At 37.5% G+C, this 21,369-nt stretch overlaps 1 protein-coding gene across 3 annotated transcripts; it reads right to left on the minus strand.

Moving 5' to 3' along the window:
- Window positions 1-1,797: 1,797 nt before the first annotated feature.
- LOC104587922 (pleiotropic drug resistance protein 2-like) lies at window positions 1,798-20,891 on the minus strand. Of its 3 annotated transcripts, XM_010245701.2 has the most exons (20): window positions 19,747-20,891; window positions 19,555-19,675; window positions 13,257-13,345; window positions 12,888-12,972; window positions 12,296-12,586; window positions 12,118-12,208; window positions 10,196-11,096; window positions 9,911-10,071; window positions 9,606-9,709; window positions 9,277-9,442; window positions 9,068-9,181; window positions 7,660-7,790; window positions 7,015-7,347; window positions 6,203-6,493; window positions 6,035-6,118; window positions 5,452-5,585; window positions 5,122-5,349; window positions 4,011-4,182; window positions 2,706-2,960; window positions 1,798-2,305 (listed from the first exon to the last, which is right to left on the minus strand). In XM_010245701.2, the coding sequence occupies exons 1-20, from the start codon at window positions 20,103-20,105 to the stop codon at window positions 2,036-2,038; spliced, it is 4,380 nt and encodes a 1,459-aa protein (XP_010244003.1). In that variant the 5' UTR covers window positions 20,106-20,891; the 3' UTR covers window positions 1,798-2,035. The 3 variants fall into 3 exon arrangements, with proteins under 3 accessions (XP_010244003.1, XP_010244008.1, XP_088746331.1); XM_010245706.2 differs by lacking the exon at window positions 2,706-2,960; XM_088890205.1 differs by lacking the exon at window positions 13,257-13,345 and having other exon boundaries at window positions 19,747-20,876.
- Window positions 20,892-21,369: the final 478 nt, after the last annotated feature.

Consider the following 21,369-nt stretch of genomic DNA (forward strand, 5'->3'; position numbering starts at 1 on the left):
TATACCGTTTAAGTAATTTTGTATATAAATGTATAATATATTTAAACATTTTTATATAATTTATATAATATTTAAATTATATAATTTATATAAATAAAATATTTATTAATTACTGATGTAGGCGCAAATGACCGTCCAATCCGGGACTCTTACATGTCGGGCAACGCATGCCAGAGCTGAACCAATCAGCTAACGCGCGCTGCCTGGCTCGGCGAAAATCAAGGAACCTATGGCGCGGGATCACTTGGCGGCCTAGGATGGCCACACACCCCACGTATGGACTCAATCCCCATCGTCCGAGCTCACCTACCCCTATGTGGTTTCAAGTATAAATATGGGGTGACCCCTCTCCAGGTAAGGGATCGAATACTTGATCTCTCTCACTAACGTTTGAGATTCATTGCTCTCCAGTGACCTTGTCTGGGTGGTCACACCTCAGACTTTGTCCACCTTGTACCACAATACTAACTTGATTGTCAGAGCCCTTGCCTCGGGTCTTCGCCCGAGGCCTTTGACATTGTCCTCCTTGCAGAACTGACCACGTGATCCTCGCCTACTTCAGGTATCAGACACCGCGGACCTTGGACCTCGGATCTCCATCACCTCGGTGACAGGTCCTCGGCCATATCAATCCTCGGACTTCGGGTACATCAGGTCCACTTGGGCTTAAGGAGTGAATTTACAATATTGTCATCGGCCAAACCGAGCATCAACAATTACCTAAGATAATTAATTGATTTGAATTTGAATTCAAATTCAAATTCGAGCATTGATTTTCAATATCCATTGGATATTGAACCAAATTCAGATATTGAAATTTCTAATAAAATTTGAATTAAGATATTGCTTGACTTAATTCGAATTCGATCCATTTACACCCCTACTTACGACCTCAACTTCATATGTGGCTGCAAAGCGTTATCTGCTTATCCAGGTTTTTTAGAAGGCCAGTTCAATCCGGGTAAAGATGATTGATCCATTTATAATTGAACTGAATATGAATTCACCCCTATCAGATTTGATTCGAACAAATAAATGTACTCAAAACTTATATAGTATATGTATGTGTAAAGTTGGTTTGAATAGTGTTTTTATAGTCACTGGTTTGAATAGTGTTTTTATGAATCCACCCCTGTAAACTCACTTTTAGTTCCTTCTTCAAAAAAAAAAAAAGAAAAGAAAAGAAAACTCAGTTTTTTCAAAATATCACAATATAACGGTATGTACTGAACCGATGGAAATGCTGTTTACAGGGAGTTACATGGGTGTCTCTATGTTTAAACATAAGAACCCCTCCTAACAAGTTCTAACCCTGAAACATCAGACTGAAATTATAATTCTTTTTTGCCTTAAAAAATACCAATACTTCAAACAATTTTAACCATTTTTAGGTTAATTTATCAATGCTATTCAATATCCAATTGCAATCCCTTGTGCAGAATTCAAATCCAACTTTAAATGAACAAAATTTAGCTCTACGTTATATCCAATTCAATCTGATCCATTTGCATCCCTAACTTTGTTTCTTTTTTTTTTTAAACCAAAAGGCATTTTTATTCAATCAAGCAGAAAACACAATATGCATCTCCTCTCTAATTAGAGATGACATCTGCTCCCCCACAAACGCCCCACATGCACATCTCAGCATGCATTAGGAACATCTCTCAAAGTTGCCAATGGGAGATGTTCTCAATACACGGTTGGGATATGCTGTGGGGCGTTTGTGAGGCTTCCTGTGTAGGATGCCGATGTGAATTTCCTAATTATGCATTAAATTCTATTTGTATCTTTTTCATACCAACAAAATACAAATATTGTGGTTGTATTCAGGGATTTCATACATAAAACAATATCGTTATTACATGCCTTGCGGCTTTTGTGGACTTTAAACAAAAGAAGAAGAAGAAGAAGAATACATCCAAAATGAAAAACAAACAAGGAAAAATTAAAGAAAAACAAAAAAAAGAGAGAAAACTCCATCTTTTTTTTTCCTCTCTATTAAATTCATACACCCTCCGTCGTTTGGACAATCTTGTTATCTCCTTTGGAAGTTAAGGAACTTTATACCATATGCGAAAACGAAGAAGAAAAGCAAGACGAAGCCGATATGGGCTACAACAACGGGCCCAAGGAAATCATGCTCAAAGCCCAAGTAAGATTTAAGGAACAACTTCACTGTTGTGGTGCCCTGTCCAGGAACTTCAATTGGAGTATCCTTGTCGCCCACCTGAGAGACTACAAGGCCGTAGAGTGTCCAAGCAACTGGAGAAGCCCAGTAGTACCACCTCCACCATATTGGGATTTGCTAAAAGTTCAAATGAAGTGTCAAAGTGGAATTAGTAGTCAAAATGAAAAAGAAAAAAAAAAATCTAAGGAAATTAAAGCGAGCTGTTAACTTATGCCCGCAAGGCGTAAGTTACAGATGATGCACAAAGCAGGGTTTCGGACCTATTTGAACAGGTCTTACCAATAAGTCCATAACATCTTCATGTCATCAGAAAAAAAATGACTGAATCAAATAAATGGAACCATTGACTAAATTATGTAGGGAAGTCCAGAAAACTGGCCACCAGCATCGGAAAGATCTGGTGAGGTCTTTTTAAGTAAAAGTCACCATGTCAAATAGAGTGACCACCCAAACCCTGATGACAAGTGTATCAAATTTGCCAGTTGTAGAATACAATCATGAGTTTGAGTTCACGTACCGGTCTAGGAATGAGGAAACCAGAGAACAAGTTCCATAAGCTCAGGAAAAAGGACATAACAATGGCAGCAATTTGGTGGCCAGGGGTCAGTGCTACCAACATCATTCCATACATTGTAAAGTATATGAAGCACATCAATATGAAGTAATAAAACAAAAAGAACTTGTCCGCTTGCCACTGGAACCCAATCATAGAGTATAGGAGAAGGGTGTAAATTAAGGTCTGAATTGCAACATATATTGTCTCAATAGCCACCTACAGGATAAAGATGTTAGAGATTAATTCTATTACATTAAATAGGTGTAACAAACGGTTGTTTTTTTTTTTTCAAGAAGATAACATGGTATGGAAAACTGAATCATTGTTTTTCATTTATTTATTCTTAAATCATAAATCCCAATGGAAATAGCAGTAATAGTCAAGTCTTCTTGAAATTTTCTTCTAAGGAAAAGACTTATGATAATAATACATAATAGATTTTTGTAACCTTTTCAAAGAAATCTGATTTGAATGTCAAAATACATAAAATAACTGCCCACTATCACTAGTCTTAAATTGCCATTATATATTAAAACCAAAACCTCTTGGCCCCAAATAAACAACTACTCTGAAACTATCACCAAAACTCCTACCACAGATGTGACATGTTTATGTGTATATTTATACAGTATTTTCACCTGTACAAGCATTTCCAATAGGAATAAAACTGTCCTCTCATCTGGTCAAAACTCAGAGTATCATAGTGAACAAATATGATACACCTATTGTCCATGAATGAGTCCAAGCATAGCATGCAAGGGTAATCCAACATGTGTAAGTTGGTTAACTGAGGAAATACATGTTTAGAGTCCAAATATTTCATACAAGAATATAAAGATAGGAATTATTGAGTACAAGATTTTTCCAGATCCATCTTAACTTTTACTAAAAGCTTTGTCCAATTTATAATCAGCATATAAAAGCTAGGGGCCATTACTTGGTATAATGGTAACATCTCAGGCTGGAAAGTGTGAAAACACAGGTTCAAGTCTGAGAGAGGTCACCTTGCGGAAAAGAAAAAAAAGCCAAAGTTTAGGACTTTATTCAGTCCACCCCTCCCAAAACCCCAGATAGCTAGGACCAAAATCGGATAATGGCCTTTTAACATACAGACTAGATGGTGGATCCATTTGATGCTCAGTGAGGCTATCCTCATGCTCTTCACTAGAATCTGTGGTATCTATTATACTCATCTTGACTGATGTACAACATTTTCTCCTCTTCAACAATATAAAGGCATAAAGAACTGAGCTGAGTATTTCTTACCTGAGCAAATGCGTAAGGCATTTCTGAGTACATTCCTGCTGCTCTCTCACGATAAAAAACTGTTCTCTCAATTGCCACAACAGACTGAACCGCTGACGTATTGGTGGCTCCAAGGAATAGAACAGCAGCATACATAGCTCCCAGAAGATTGAGCAGGTCTTGCTGTTTGCTCCTGTTAAATAACAGGTACATTTTTTAGTGTCACACAAGTACAAAAAATCCCCATCTGGCAGAAAAATGATACTTCTACCCTCACAATTTACTTCAAAACTTGAAAACTTTAAGCATCAAACTTAAACATATCCTTCGAATAGGATGACAGGATTTTCCAAGAATATTAGTGATAGACTTGGAATAGATACTAGGAAGAGAGATAAGGATGGCAAGGTTAAATGAAAATAAAAGATTACTTGAAAAAGTAATTGTTTTCTATTATTACTCAAAGCGATTTTGAAAAATTATTTGCGCTCAAATCTGTAAGACTCTTCATAACAGTATGCTCTTCAATTTTTTCATGTAAAACTGGGGTAAGGTCATCAAGTCTACTTAAAGAAGTCTAACATGGTACCTATGGAAATTTCAAACGCATGGACAATAGATAAACCCCAAAACAACTTTTAAATGTTAATTGGTGGATTTATGGTCATCAAAAAGAATCTTATAATAAAAAATTATCCATAATAGGCTAAAATTTACCTTGTACCCAGAAACAACAGAAAACTTACTTATTGTCCATAATGTCACTTTATATTCATTTGTTTTCATATGGTTGTTTAGATTTTAAAATGTTGCTCTTCTCATAAGGTGGATACATAATATGGAAATCACGGACAATAGTCTCCATTTATAATGTATCCCACTTGATGGGTCTCATTTATGAGATTGTCAATGTCAAAAATTCACTTAAAAGGACAAGTAAAAAATATGCAATCAGTATGGTTTTCAATTTCACCTAGCATATCTGCATGTTCTAGGAGAAATAATTGTTGGACCCAATATCTGCACAAATTATGAGTGGCAGATCCCCCAATACTTGATTTATAGAAGATCAGTGTATTCAGACTACAACAACTATATTAAATAGAAGATAAAGAACATAGGACACACTTACGTCTTGTCTCCTTTGTTCCAAAATATGATCCCAAACAAAGCACCAATAACTATTGTCAAGAAGAATCGGATGGCATTATACTGTGGGTTCCTCCAGTAAGACCAGTGCTGTTTCCAGAAACATGCCTTACATTGAGTAGCAAAGGACTGTGAGTATTTTGTGGGGAAATGAAGATCCTTGGAACCTGGTGCTGGGGTGCTTAATTCTTTAATGAGTTCCTGGTTCCTCCTGAATAAGCATAAAAAGGAATGAGTTTGCCAGAAGAAAAATCAGAAACAAATACAAGCAGGCAGAATCTGATAATGTGTTATGATATCATATTCCCCTTACTGATAAAGGGAAGAGTTGGCATAAACTTCCGCAAAATCCAGACCGAATTGATTCTCGACTGAAGTAGTAGTAACTTCGAGCATCCATGTTGCAGGATTGTAACCATCTTTGATCTTGGGAACCCCTGGGACAGCCTACAAGAATAGAACATAAATAACAGAAGAATGGAACAACAGAACTGTGGGTTGTGGACAAGTTAGATTCAAGCCCCAAGTATAAGCCACCTATTCAAGGTTATGTACCAGTATGTAAAAAATATTGATTAGTCTGTAGTAATTTAAATTTAAAAATTCCAATACACCATGTAATGAGTTTGAACTAAACAGTGAACTCAATGCATATATCAGTAACCATAGATGTCGACAATAACATTGTGTGTGTTCGCTCCTGTATTCTGTTCCATCTATTTTGCAATTTGCATTTGATGGCATTGAATCACAGGATATTTGCCCAGAAATATGTTTTTCTAAAAAAAAAAACAGGCTCTGGTTTCCACAAAATTATAATCATGCCAAAGGAATCATTATTTAGCCATTGGAATTGGCTACCAATCAACCAATCATGATCGAAAGAATTTACTCACTTCAAAATATTCAATAAGTTTATGAGAATGACGACCAAGTGTTCCGGCATAAATGACTTGTCCTCCTCTCTTCATCAACAGAAGCTGCAAAGAGACGTGGTATCAAGTGAAAAACAATGAATGTGATTGTATGGAAACCACAGAAAAAATTATAAATTTGAGCCACACCTCATCAAAAGCTTCAAAGATGTCTATGCTTGGTTGATGAATAGTACAGACAACAGTTCGTCCTGTATCAACTGTATTTCTAACTGTACGCATAACAATAGCTGCAGCTCTAGCATCAAGGCCTGATGTTGGCTCATCCATGAAGATAATTGATGGATTAGCAACCAACTCTACAGCAATTGTGAGCCTCTTTCTCTGTTCTGTTGAAAGACCATCTACACCTGGAAGGCCGACTAATGCATATCTCAATGGGTTAAGCTCAACCAACTCCATGACTTCCTCAACAAACATCTACAACACAAGAGAGAAGATAAAAGTTAACAATATTGCTAATCTGGTCCAACTTCATGCCATAAAACATAATTTGTCGCAAGGGCATGATATCAAGTATAGGCAAGTCAAACTTCACAATTAAAAAATTAATTGAAGTGCAGAATGAAGGACTGTAAGTAAAGTAAACATTTAAAAACTCATGACTTTTGGAAGCTTGTCTGATGTCAAAGTATAGCTTTGTTTAACAGAGGAGTGTTTAAATAGATTTGGATAGTGAGGCAGCAATTGTTGTGAATCTTTAGAAGAAAGAACTATATAAATAATAAATTCAGATCATTCATCTAACTACACCCACTATCACCATGCCATATGAGTCAACTCATCATTCAGACAAGAAAACATGAGGTAGCTTGTCTTTTGTGGTTCCTCATTACTTTTACCATTAATTGATAGTTTATCCATCAATCCACATATTAAGTAATTAAAAATCATTAATATGGGGACAAGAAGAAAAAAATACCAATGACTAAATAACTTGCCTTCCGTGTTTCCTTATTTACTTCTGAAGTAAGACGCAGCCAGGCTGAGTAGACAAGAGATTCATAAACAGTTACATGTGGTGAATGAATATCATTCTGTTCACAGTAACCACTAATCCGAGCAAACGTTGCTTGATTCTTTGGGTAACCAGAGACGCTGACACTTCCTTCAATGTACCCACCAGTCTTCCTTCCTGCCAGCACATCCATCAAGGTGGTCTTTCCAGCACCGCTGACACCAACTAATGCTGTCAGAACACCTGGTCTGAATGCACCACTAACATCTCTTAGCAATTGGAGACGGCTTTCTTCAATTCCTTGGTTCTTCATTTCCTGATGGAAGAAAAAAATAAAATTACCATTTCATCATGGGTCTTTTATGTTGATTCTCTTATGCATCTGAGAGTGTATAAGAAGTTTCTGATTGAATTTTTTTCCATATCAGGGAAGTAAAGAAAGTCGACAAATGAACAATATTTCAGTAACAACTGAGCTCTCTGACATATGAAGAGTTTCCGGTTACAACTAGAGAACCAAACTATTTCATTAATGCTGCTTTCCAGTGATTCCACATGGTTCAAATTAGAAATTTAAGGAGAACTCCCAGAAAAAATCTATGCAGTTGTTTGGGACAAAAGGACTTACAGCAGGCATATCAACATAGTAGTTCACATGATTGAATGCAAGTGAAAGGGGCTGGAAGGGTAACACCATTCCTTTTCTGGGTGCATGGTCTGCAACACTCTCTGGAACATTCCTCATTTCTATGTCAATACCTGCAATAATTGGCATATTTTTGGAAAAAAAATGTAATGTAAGCCCCCATGTTAGAATGTTTTTCTTGATGTTTATGCAATATCTACCATATTGTCATCATGTGACTTCAAGAGTGTGCACGTATTGGAAAGGGTGAAACCAACGGCCTTATTCTTTTCAAATTATATTGTGAATGCTCTGGGAGGTTTAGTGTATAGACTTGGATATGGCTTAGAGATTGCAAACATGTCCACTGGCAACAACTTAGACAAGGTTCGAAACAACAAAAGTCGACATGGCTAAAATATAGGTAACTTGACTGTTGTGGCAGCGATTCATCAATTTAATGCTCTTTCTAATGCATAAGATGTTTTCTGTATTTTAACTAGTGTTATTATTCAATATTATAACATTATTTTACATCCTAAAAGAACAGGAAAGAAACCATTACAGCATGGATAATGGTTAATAAAGTTCACTATAGCTGAACCATCATTTTATGTATACAATACAGCATAATAAGGAATAACTAAAGACTGTTGTGACCTAACAATTGTAGCAGTTGATGCCTAAACCATTGTCTTAGCTATGTGATTAACCCATTTTTAAGTCCTTTACATTTGATTGTGGTGGATATGGATCTTTTAACTTCTGGATCACAAAAAAGAAAAAAACAATAATATAAGCAGGCAAGCAGCACTAACATTAATTCAAATAAGAGCTCACCCTAGAAAGTTATTTGCAACCGAATTTCAAAGCTATGTTTTATATCCCTTCAACTCAACTCAACTAAGCCTTGTCTCAGCTACATGGGTTTGCTACATGAACCCAGATCTGACATCCGACTCTGTTCGGTGTCATTTGTGTCTCTCAACTATAGCTTATAAATCATCAATTTTATCTAGTATAGTCTTTTTTGTAAATTAAACACATAATAATAAGAAACTGAGAACGTATTGTTGTCTCCTTTTCAGAAACAAGTTTTCTATTTCCATGCTCCTGACATATCTTCTGAATGTCAAAACTTATTGTCATTCATAATTTTTTCTTTCTTTACCTTGACATCTTTATAAACTATGCAGGACATAGATAATTGAAAAGCAACTCCCTTTAGAATTTAGGGCAATTTTACAGTGAATAAAATCTTGTGACTCGGTTTAACCCGTGAACTAATACATTCATGACAAAAGACTAACTTTTTAATAACAAGGTCATTCCAGAAAACATCTCACTCGACTGCTAACAAACGTACTAGAACCTGGGATGTGGACGGGGTTTAAGCAGGAAAAATTCAAACCTTCAGATATTATATTTGAAGTCCTCAATGTTTGTTTTCCATTGAAGGATGAGCTCTCCTTTCTCTTCTTTTCAGGATCCTCTTCCAAAGTTGTGGCTTTGGAATCCCCCAGAGCTGCAATTAGTTTTACAGGGGATGATTAATATAGAGATATTATTTGCACAACACAGCATAGACTTGGAGCTAGTAAATGGGAACTGATGGCTTACGATTCAAAAATGTTAGTGCTGCAATGAAACAAACATTGAATAGCAGAGAGAACCCAAAAAGTGCTCCAATACAAATCCAGAACCAATAGTCATCCACAAACATGCCTCTGGACTTGAGAAGAGCCTTTCCAACTGTTGGTTCTTGAATTAAAGGGTCATTGTTGGGCTGCATCACATAACCGGATTATCATCAGATTGATATTGGATTCTGGGTAAGATGACAAGTGTCAGGTACTAAAATGCGTTTATGTATTTTGTATTCACATGTATGGTCTCTCTATGTATTTACGAATCAAGCTAAGGTACGAAGATAAAATAAGAGATCTTACTGTGCTCCATCTATTATCAAGAAATTCGTTTATGGCTATTGCATTCTGCCCATACATCATTGGAGAAACATAATAGCCCCAAATCATCCATGGTTCAATGTCATCTGCAAACATTAAAAAAAAAAAACAGTTCTACTTGTACTAAATATCTCAAATATCTTGGTTCCACATGAAAGAATTCAGCATTCTGCATTGAATTCTTTACTACATCAGCAGTAATCCAGGTATTAAATGTGTAGAGGCAGGATAAACCACACCAAAAATTTAACAGGTAAAATTATAAATAGTGTATGTTGGTAGCTAACCTTTGGCGACAATGAATCCTCCAAGCACAAACACTATTAACAAGGTAAAGGTACCTAATGTGTTTGCAACAACTTGGGTTCTTCCAACTGCTGCAATGAACCGAAAGAGAGACAGAGCCATTTGATGTACACCAAAGAATGCCAAGAACTGTCTGAAGAACCTGAAGATGTGTTAATGTGAGAAACTATGATGTTAGTTTATTTGGCTTAGTGATAATTCAATTCCACAAGACCATGGAAATTTAAACTACTACTATAAACAGGAAAAAATGGGAGCAAACTTGCCTGCTGGCAGCAGGAGCAAACCCAATAGTGTAATATGTAAGAATGATCCATATTCCTGATTCCATCAGAGAGAGGGGAATCCTGAGGACCCATATTGGTAGCCCAAAAGCCCATGCGGGGTAGAACAAGTGATCTCTCTGTTTAAAGAACACAGGGAGCCTGAAAACAGTCATTGCAAGTTCTGCCATTCCATTGAACATCACATTAATCAGACTGAAAAATAATGCTCCATAAAATTTTCCCCCATCTGCTATTTGACCATGCTTCATCTCTGTCCTCAGGAAGACAGTGAATGCAATTATGGACATGATTGTTATCTGAGTGGTTTTAAAAATGTATATAAAAGAATTGCGTTTCATCAACAGCCACTCCCTTGAGAAGCATGCTTTAAAAAGTTCCCAGTTGGAAATGCCATACTTATCCGTAACCAATGCAGCAGGATGGGCCTTGGTTTTATCATAAGGAACACTGAGATCATCTGACAGCTGTTGCCCAATTTGGAAAGAATTGAAGGATTGTGCAAACTCTGATACTGAAATATATCTGTAAGGTTGATTCTTTCTAAACCAGTATTGTTCTTGATCTTTCTTGGAAGTAACTTCTTGCAAAAAGTCTGCAACTCCTTTCCTTTCTGGGCATTTGAAACCCATTGATTCAAAGAATTCAAGGACATTTTCCCGGGGACCTTGGTAGACAATCTGACCCTCTGAAAGTAGGACAATATCATCGAAAAGTTCATATGTCTCAGGTGCAGGCTGCAGAAGAGAGATAACCATGGTTACATCCATAATATGAACCATCTGTCTCATGAACTTGACAATCTGAAAAGTGGTGGAGCTATCGAGCCCAGTTGATATCTCATCCATGAAGAGAGCTTTTGCTGGTCCAACCAACATCTCTCCTGCAAATAGAGCAACCAAAAACTGTGATTGTTGATATCTGGAACTTGTAAAGACCATGCACCACTGCAGGAAAAAAATTAAAAAACTGAAAACAAAATAAGGAAAGATAACAGCATTTATCCTCCCAAAAAATTTTGGAAGCAATGTGTACTTAATCTTTTAGATATGAGAAATATGAGATATAATAGCATTATTGTTGTTGTGGTGGTTGTTTGATTCATAGATATCATAGCACTATTGCAAATCTCCATTGATAAATTATAATTTGTAATGGAGTTTTTGCTGGGATATATAATAGTTAAAGAATGGGGTTCATAAATTTACAACTGATATGTAAAGATCGGTTCAACTTTAATGGTGATTATCAGTTTTTATACAGAAAGAGAGCTTAAAATCAATACTGCTCAAGTGTCATATGAATGGTCATGAAAATGTCAACAGCATAGTGCATGACAATAGAAATAGTAAGGTACATTGTATGGCAAGCAAAGTGAGAGCTTTCTAACATGGTTGATGCTTCAACAGAAAAGAAATAAGTAAAGAAAAATCTCTGAACTGCTTAGAATGGATGATAAAAAATGATTCCAATTAAAAGGTTCAAGAAAACATAAATAAATAAATAAATAAATAAACCAAAGATATTAGTTTTTATGCTATATAATGGTGCTGTCATTAAAAAAAATGTTACGAAGAAGAAAAAACAGTTTAGATAGTTATTGTGCATGAAATATCCTGCAGATAAATGTTTCACATAAACAAGGATAATTTACAGACTTTTCTAAATCAATCAGAAAATGCTATTTTTCAAACAATATAACATTTTAGAGATAGGAAAATTGTTTCCTAGATATGCATGAAATTAAAACCATAACATAAATTCGAGAAAATTCTACAGTGGGATGAAATGATTAAAAAACAGTTTAAGGTTTCAAGTCTAAAAGCATATTGCTAGATATTTGTTAAATAAATGGTTCAGCTTGAATAATTTTCCTTCATGATTCTTTTTCCAATAATTCATACCAGTAGTCACACGCTTCTTTTGTCCACCAGATATACCCCTTCTCATTTCATCACCCACAAGAATATCCGCACAAATATCCAATCCAAGTATCTGTCAGATTCTTTGGAAGTCAGCCTTCTTGAACATGGCTTGTTAAACAAGAATAAATACATATTAAATTGAAATGGAGGAGATAACCTTGAGAACATAATCTGTAACAAGACTTGTTTCCTGACCAGCCATTGCAGTGGCTTTCATGAATGCATCAATCTCAGGATCTGGTTTAATTCCTGCTTGTTTCTCTCGTCTTGACAATTCTGCCAGCAGATCATATCTGGTTCCAACACCCAAGCAGCGTCCTGAGAAATCTAATGTCTCTCTGACTGTCATCTCACCATAGTGAAGATCATGCTGGCTTATGTAAGCGCAGGTTCTCCGAGGGACGAATTCTGTCAATTCATGACCACAGTAGGTGATTTTCCCAGTTACCTGTTCACCATTCCAAGTTATCAAAGAGAAGAAACCATACAAAGTGGGGTTCAGATCTGCTACCCACAATCTGTGTATTGGAAATATCTCCTTTTCATTCATAGGGAGATGTTCCCAATACACGGTGGTGGTGGTGTGTGGGTAGAGATGTGGGAACATTTTGTGGGTAGCAGATCTGGAGTATACAATGTGAACATGCATAAAGAAATTTTTATACATATTTATTATGTGTATCTGATTGTGATGTGTGAGTGTGAGTTTATGGATGTGTCTGAGTGTCAGAGAGAGAGAGAGAGAGTACCCTCAGGTCCTTATCAGGCTTCCCAGCAAGGGCTTGCAATAAGGTTGTTTTCCCTGAGCCTGGAGGTCCCAGAAGCAGTGTCATCCTGAAAATAAACATAAGAAAAAATACAGCACAAACAGGAAGTTGTAAGGCATGCACCATTATAAGCTACTTCATAGAAGAGATATTCCTATTCCTGTGTTCTGGGAAAATTTAGTTATTATCTGTCTTTTTGTAGACTAATATTCTTGGTTTCAAATGGGATGTTATGGTTAGACAGGGAGGAATAACATTAAAACTGAAGTCACTGAGGGGTGGTTGCATTGAAATGGAGAAAGCAATGTCAATTGCAAAATAGAGATGGCAATGCAGCAATAAATAACACACCTTGATGGTTTCACTATTCCACTAACATCACAGAGTATGTTGATAACTCTTTTCTTAGATGGAGAAAGCCAAATAAGTCCCAAAACTCCCTATTGAAAAAAAGAAAAGAAAAAATGAAATTAAACACAGAATCTAAACTATCAACAAAAGCATGAAGCTTTTCAAAGCTTAAATACTAATAGAGTAAAGAGTACCAGAAAATGACCACCAAGATGGTCATTTCAAAAATACAAAGACTACTCAGATAACACTAAAATCAACAGATTTAAAGTGGGAAAAGAAAGTCAGAGGACTGCTTTGTTGAAGATTAATTAGTTTTATGATGTTTTTCTGAGTAGATGTTTTATGTTAGTTGTTAGATAGGAGGTGGGGACTACAGTAGTTATTTGAGTCCAAATTTTATTATGTTTTTGAGTGTTATATATGCTGTTTTGTGTTATGCCACCCTATAAGGGTATAGTTGTCTTTGTACTGTTCTATTATTTTAGTATAAATAATAAGTGAAGGGGGTGGCCAGATCATTGCTCTCTTTTCTTTTCAACTTCTCTTCTTCTCTTCTTCTCCTTCTCTCTTCCTTCTCTCTTCAAGAAACTACTTTCTTTCATATTTTTTAATTCAGCAGATTCCTACTTGGTATTTGAGCATCGGCTAGGGTTTCTTGAAGCATTGTCATGCAGCCCTAGATCAGCCGACTGCATGAAGTAGTAAAGGGCTGATCGATCTGCTATAGATTGCCCAGTTCTTGGAGTTTTTGGTGGGATCTAGACATCAGGAAGGTGATCACTGTTCGGCATCAAAATCAGGAAGAACTGGAGTACGGGGAAGAGTCTCAGAAAAGTTGGATTCATTGTTTTTTATTTGATCTTGGGCACACAGGTATTGTTAGTTTTCTTTTGATTTTCTAAAGAGGGCGGTTTGGTTTCTGAAATTTTCTAGGCCTCCCGGAGTGATCGATTCACTTTTCTCTCTGTCGGGAGGCGTGGGGAGGAGAGATTTCCCTCTAGCTAGGGTTTTCTTCTTCCGGAAGGGTTGGTTTCTGTGTGTGTGATATTAAATTATTTTTTGAAGGTCTCCAATCTATTTTTTCTTATTGTTGAACTGTTTGAAGTAAAATGGAAGGTTGGAATACCGAGATGAAATCTACTGGTACTGTGGGACTGGGTGTTGGAGGTAGTAGTGATATTTTTGGGTCTGGGATCATTACTACAGTAAAACTTGATGGTACAAATTATTTGGAGTGGGCACAATCAGCTAAGATGGCTATTGGTGCCCGTGGAAAATTAGGGTATCTCATTGGGGAGGAGAAAAAACCTGATACAGACTCTTCTCGATGGGTGCAAGAGAATTACATGGTAATGTCGTGGCTGTGTAATTCTATGTTACCTCATATTGCAAAAAATTTCCTATGGGCTAATACTACTAAGGAGATTTGGGATGGAGTGACTGAAACCTACTGTCATAATCAAAATGAAGCCAGAACCTATCATTTAAGAAATCAGGTGATAAGTATGAAACAGGGAGAAAAACCTCTTGCTATGTATTTCTCCATGCTGAAAACCCTACGACAGGAGATAAATCACTTAGAAACTGTGGTATGGGAAAGTGTAAATGATGCAACAACTTATCACAAATTGGTAGAGAGGAATAGGGTTTTTGAGTTCTTGGCAGGGCTGAACCCTGAATTTGACATTGCTAGGCAGCATATTCTTTCTAGGGAGGGTGTGACACTCTCTCAGGCCTATGCTTTTGTCTCTGGAGAGGAGAGTACGAGGAATGTAATGCTGAGACAGCCTAGGATTGACCAGTCGGCTATGGTTGGTACAACAAAACCTAAGCCAAATGGAGACAGGGGGAGTAGTGAGACTAGAAGGGAAGATAAGAAGGACTTGGTCTGTGATTATTGCAAGAAGTCTAAGCATACCAAGGACACTTGTTGGAAGCTTCATCTAAATCTTATGCCTGCTCGGATAAGAAACAAGAAGGGAAATGCAAATGTAGCCACTACAGGAGACTCTTCAGCCCCTCTCTCCCAAACTGATCGGGAATCCATTGTAGTAGTAGCAGTGAGAACAGAATTGGAGAGGTTTGGACAGCTTATGAGTAAGAAAGATTCATCCAGCTCTAGCCTTCCAGATGGACAGCAGAATGCAGGAGCCAACTACACTTCCTTTGCACATACAGGTAGTTCATATACAACTGCAAATCTTGCATCCACTTCAGGTAAGGAGGGACCTCCTTGGATTATAGACTCAGGAGCATCTGAGCATATGACTAATGCCCCTACCTTTTTCAGTTCCTATTAGTTGTGCTCTGTAGAGACAGAGTCTCTACAGTAGATGATTCACATATGCCCATTGCTAGGAAGGGGACAGTTAGAGTGACCAATGATATAACTCTGTCTTCTGTTTTACATGTCCCTATACTTCATATCAACCTACTGTCTGTTAGTTCTTTGACAAAAAATTTGAATTGTTATGTGACCTTTCTTCCTGGTAATTGTGTTTTGCAGGATCTGGAGTCAAAGAAGATGATTGGGAGTGGTCGTGAGGTGAATGGAGTCAACCTTCTGGATGAGATTCCGAGACATCAGGGCCATCATGTTAACAACAGCAGTAGTAGTGGGTCAGAGTCAGTGAACCAGATTATGCTTTGGCATAATCGCTTGGGACATCTTTCTTTTAGTTCTTTGAAATGTCTTTTCCCAAAGTTGTTTGAGTCTGTTCAATTATCTACTTTGGAGTGTGAGAGTTGTAAGTTAGGAAAGCATTGTAGATAGTCTTTTAAACCAAGTAATAAAAGAAGTACTTCTGCTTTTAATATTGTTCACACTGATGTATGGGGGCCATATCAAATCCCTTCCATGGGAGGATTCTGTTACTTTCTCTTGCTTGTAGATGATTATACACGATATTCTTGGATATATTTGATGAGATCACATGATGAGGTTCCTAACTTAGTACGACAATTCCACCAGATGGTCTTCACACAATTTGGAGTGAGAACTAAGGCTTTTAGATCAGATAATGCTAGAGAGTACTTTGAGAAGGACCTAACCACGTATCTCTTAGAACATGATGTAGTTCATCAGAGCAGTTGTGCATATACACCGCAACAGAATGGAGTTGCTGAGAGGAAAAACAGACACATTGTGGAGGTGGCAAAGAGTCTTATGGTGTGTGCTTCAGTTCCTATGCAGTTCTGGGGAGATGCAGTTCTTACATCCGTACATGTGATTAACCGTGTTCCTTCACGAACTTTGGGGTTTAAGGTGCCATTTAGCCTTCTTTTTCCAGATGGAGAGATATTTCGTATACCTCTGAGGGTTTTTGGTTGTGTTTCTTTTGTTCACATTCTTGGCCCTCATTGCAAGAAATTTGATCCTAAGGCCAATAAATGTGTTTTTCTTGGGTATGCTCAGAACCAAAAGGGGTATTGCTGTTATGACCCAGTGCCGAGGAGCAGATTTGTCACTATGGATGTTACCTTTTTTGAATCCACATTCTTCTTCTTGAGTAGTTCTCCTCGGGGGGAGAGTTTTGGGGAGAAGAACTCACAATCTGTTCCTCTTCCTGATTCTGTGGTGCCTCCATCAGTTCAGCCAGCATCTACGGGCAGCCTCAAAGCAATATCAGCGCCGGCAGATGATGGTTGACTCCACACATCCTCAACCCACACCACTCTCTGTCAGTCCTTCTGAAACTCCAGATTCGGCAGATACAGTTCCAGGTATTCCTCTTGAGCTTGAGCTTGTTATGTTTTCTTATGATAATGTTTTTGTCCCTAACACCATTGTTGTTGCTGATCCCACTGACCTTGATCTTCCCATTGCACTTTGTAAGGGGAAGAGAAAGTGTACAATCCACTGCATTTCACACCATCTTTCCTACAGTGCCTTATCACCCTCCTACCATGCTTTTGTTTCTTCCCTAGATTTTGTGTCTATACCCAGGAATGTTATTGAGGCTCTCTCCAAACCTGAGTGGAAAACAACCATGCGAGATGAGATGGATGCTTTGGTCAAAAACCAAACTTGGGAAATAGTTGATCTCCCCCCAGACAAGGAGACAGTCGGATGTCGATGGGTATTCACAGTGAAGTATAAGGACGATGGCAAGATAGAGAGGTACAAGGCAAGGTTGGTAGAAAAAGGGTATTACTCAGACCTATGGTGTTGATTATCTGGAAACCTTTGCACCAATAGCTAAGATGAGTTCAGTTCGTATCCTTTTATCTCTAGCAGCCACCTATTCATGGCCCTTGTTCCAGCTTGATGTAAAAAACGCTTACCTTAATGGTGACTTACAAGAGGAGGTATATATGGACAGTCCAACAGGCTTTTATGAAAATGTTGGTAAAGGAAAGGTGTGCAGACTCATCCCTGTATGGACTGAAACAGTCACCTAGGGCTTGGTTTGATAGGTTCAGAGGGGCACTCATCCGTTTTGGATACAGACAGACACTGTCTAATCACACCCTCTTTGTGAAGAGGAGAGATGCTTTGGTGTCAATTCTGATTGTGTATGTGGATGATATAGTGGTGATAAGAAATGATTTGGAGGAGATTGATGATCTCAATAAATCATTACAACAAGAATTTGAGATCAAAGATCTTGGTGAGCTCAAATACTTCTTAGGGATTGAAGTTGCAAGATCTAAGCATGGGATCTTCATTTCACAGAGAAAGTATGTAGTTGACCTACTGCGAGAGATTGGGAAGCTGGGGACCAAACAGTAGACACTCCTATTGATCCAAATCACAGAATTAATGATGTGGATGGTGAATTGGTAAAGGATGTGGGGAGATATCAAAGAATGGTGGGCCGACTGCTGTATTTGTGTATGACACGACCAGATATTTCTTATGCTATCAGTGTTGTGAGTCAGTACATGCATACACCTCGGGTTCAGCACTAGGAAGCTATTGAGAGAGTACTTGCATATCTAAAAAAGCACCCAGGAAGAGGCATTCTTTTCTCAAATCATGAGAATCTGAAGCTAGAATCCTATACAGATGCAGACTGGGCAGGATGCTTAGATGATAGGAGGTTTACATCAGGAGTGTACCTTTGTAGGTGGAATCTTGATCTCCTGGAAGAGTAAGAAGCAAGCGGTTGTGGCAAGGTCAAGTGTAGAGGCCGAGTATAGATCCATGGCTCATGGTGTCTCAGAACTTCTTTGGGTTAGATCTCTTTTGAGTGAGATTGGGGTGAAAGCAGAGGAACCTATGATGTTATATTGTGACAATCAGGCTGCAATCAATATTGCCCACAATCCAATTCAGCATGATAGGACAAAACACATTGAAGTTGATAGACACTTTATAAGAGAAAGGGTAACAACCGGAGAAATTTGTTTGCCTAATGTCTCTTCAGAGTTGCAACTGGCTGATGTTCTCACTAAAGGGGTGGCAAGGAACAAGCTTGAACATGATCTACGCAAGTTGGGAATGTGTGACATTTACTCCCAACTTGAGGGGGAGTGTTGAAGATTAATTAGTTTTATGATGTTTTTCTGAGTAGATGTTTTATGTTAGTTGTTAGATAGAAGGTGGGGACCATAGTAGTTATGTGAGTCCAAATTTTATTATGTTTTTTGAGTGTTATATATGCTGTTTTATGTTTTGCCGCCCTATAAGGGCATAGTTGTCTTTGTACTGTTCTATTATTTTAGTATAAATAATAAGTGAAGGGGGCAGCCAAATCATTGCTCTCTTTTCTTTTCAACTTCTCTTCTTCTCTTCTTATCCTTCTCTCTTCCTTCTCTCTTCAAGAAACTACTTTCGTTCATATTTTTTAATTCAGCAGATTCCTACTGCTTAAATATCATTGAATCAACAGATTTGAAATAAGACAAGAAACTATAAGTTTATTGAGAAGAAACCATCATTTTGGTAACTTCTGAAAGGAAAATGCTGAAAAGGTTCCAAATTTAAGAATGTTCAGCAGTTATCAAATAGCCTCTAACTATTTCTTCCTAAATAAAATATAGCTCTTTTTTTTTCCAAATTTCACTGCCTGCATTATTTTCTAGATATTCTTCCAAAATAATTCCTACTGAAGGTGGCAAAATTTGAATCTTCGCTTTCTTTCCTTTTTAACTTTCGACTTTAGCAAGAAAACAAAAAAAAAAGGAAAAATCTATTAAGAAAAAAAGAATATATCCAAAATTAGACTTTTTTCTAATTATATTCAAATACTTCTAGAGAAGTTTATGAATCAAAAACCAGTTAAAATGGAAGAAAAAAAGCAAATCATAATAAAAGAATATTAAATCATAAACCAATAAAAACAGTAATTACCTCGATCATATTAAGTGTAGAATTGAACAGAGTCGGCAGAGCCCGTGTCCCCACATACACATCCCCCTCTACTGATAAATGTTCAAACCGAACTTCAATCTTTGGAATCTCAATCTCAACCCTGTTAAAAACAAAATTAAGAATTAATAAAATGATTTAATGAAACAGACACTGAGAGAGCGAGAGAGAGACCTGTCAGTCCGTTCCCTGAGCCTGAGAAGAAGTTTCTCGTTATCATCCTCAACAACCTTGAGGATGCTATCCATTAACAGCTTCTTGTCGTCAACACCGAGCTTGGTAATGTCAACCTCATTTCGAACAACCCTTCCATTATCCAGGACCTGCGTCAGCATTCCCCTCCTCAAACGGTCGTATGTCGGGAGCCTCTCGATAGCAGCCCATTTCAGCTCCTCCTCATCATCTCCATGCCTCCCGCTCCGACTAAAAACATCCGGCGGAGCGCTCCAGACCTCGCGAAAGCTCGTTGAGCCCCAACTTCTCCGGCTACTCGACGATCTCACTAGATCGTCACCAGCCAAAGCCGAAGCCATACTTGAAACCTCTCAAAAACCTTTTGGAGCCGTTGTATCACGGAAAATATTCGCCGGAGGTACTATAAACTACCACCATGACCCGAACATATACTTACGTTACCTGACAAATTCAAATCACAAATAACTTCATCCGAAATGCCAACTGTATCACTTGACATTCGCCGGAAAACTCAACGGAAACAACCACAGCTTATTTGAGTGCAAAATGCGTGCCTCCCCTAGTTGCAACAATTCGTTGAAAATTTTGACTCCCCGACCCTCTATTCCGCCTCGTATGATTATATTGATTCAAAAAATAATAAAAACAAACTAAACAAAATGAACCGTTTTTCTCTGGACAAGGATCCAAATCACTGCCAATCCCCAACTCCTCTGCCAATCAAAACCAATGCTTAAAGCACCGCCCGAACAGCAATCCTTACGATTAGTTTATCCCGCACAAACAGAGCAACCTCTTTTTATAGTTCTTCGATTCTTAGTCAACTCTCGCCTGAAAAGAACAGAACGTCACTATATAGATTCAGACGATATTTACTTTGCAAATCACTGCCAATCCCGAACTCCTCCTCTGCAAATCAAAATCAGTGCTTAAGCACTGCTAGAACAAAAATAACAATCCTTCCGGTTAGTCTAGCCCACACAAACAGAGCTACCCTCTTTTTGTACCTTTTCGACTCTTAACCAACTCTCAACGTCGCTATACAGATTCAGACGATCTTCTACTCAATGTTTTTTCTTGGGTTTCTCTTCTCAGAGAAGGATTGCAGAGAGAAAAAAGTTTTGCCGGCGTGTCAAAGATTACTGCTCTGAATTCCGACAGTTGATGCCAACTCACGTAAGGAATCTGAGACGCCTCCGCCTTTTTTCAAACCATAACGAATTTAAAGAAATAAAAAAAGATTGATGTCGTAGATATTTGTGATGACTCTATTGTCTCCTTATCCAACGCTTTGTGATCGTTAAAATTGTATAAGCCTACAGCCCCAGAGCATATTATCGGAATTCTTTTTTGCAATTAACTATTCAGTCAGTTGCTTCACTTGCTCGTAATTATCATTATTATATTTATTACTCGCGCATCTGGTTTGGTAGAAAAAATCGACCCCGTTTTAAATGTATGTTAACTGAACCGGTATTATCGAAATAAATTGATTAATCGGTTGATCAGTTTAGTTAATCGTCGGTTTGGTTTGTCAGTTTTTTAGTCTTTTGTATTTTTATAATATATTATATAATAAAAAATTATAAATATATAAAATTT

This window comes from Nelumbo nucifera, chromosome 6, assembly GCF_055504915.1.
Source record: "Nelumbo nucifera cultivar China Antique chromosome 6, China Antique-T2T, whole genome shotgun sequence".
NCBI classification, from domain to species: domain Eukaryota; kingdom Viridiplantae; phylum Streptophyta; class Magnoliopsida; order Proteales; family Nelumbonaceae; genus Nelumbo; species Nelumbo nucifera.

Excerpts from the sequence above, each read along its gene's own strand:
- LOC104587922 (XM_010245701.2), bottom strand. The coding sequence starts at position 20,105 with ATGGCTTCGGCTTTGGCTGGTGACGATCTAGTGAGATCGTCGAGTAGC. Across the intron at positions 9,182-9,276 it reads AGCACTAACATTTTTGAATC|CTCTGGGGGATTCCAAAGCC; the intron begins GTAAGCCATCAG and ends AACTAATTGCAG. Across the intron at positions 4,183-5,121 it reads TGGAACAAAGGAGACAAGAC|GAGCAAACAGCAAGACCTGC; the intron begins GTAAGTGTGTCC and ends GTTATTTAACAG.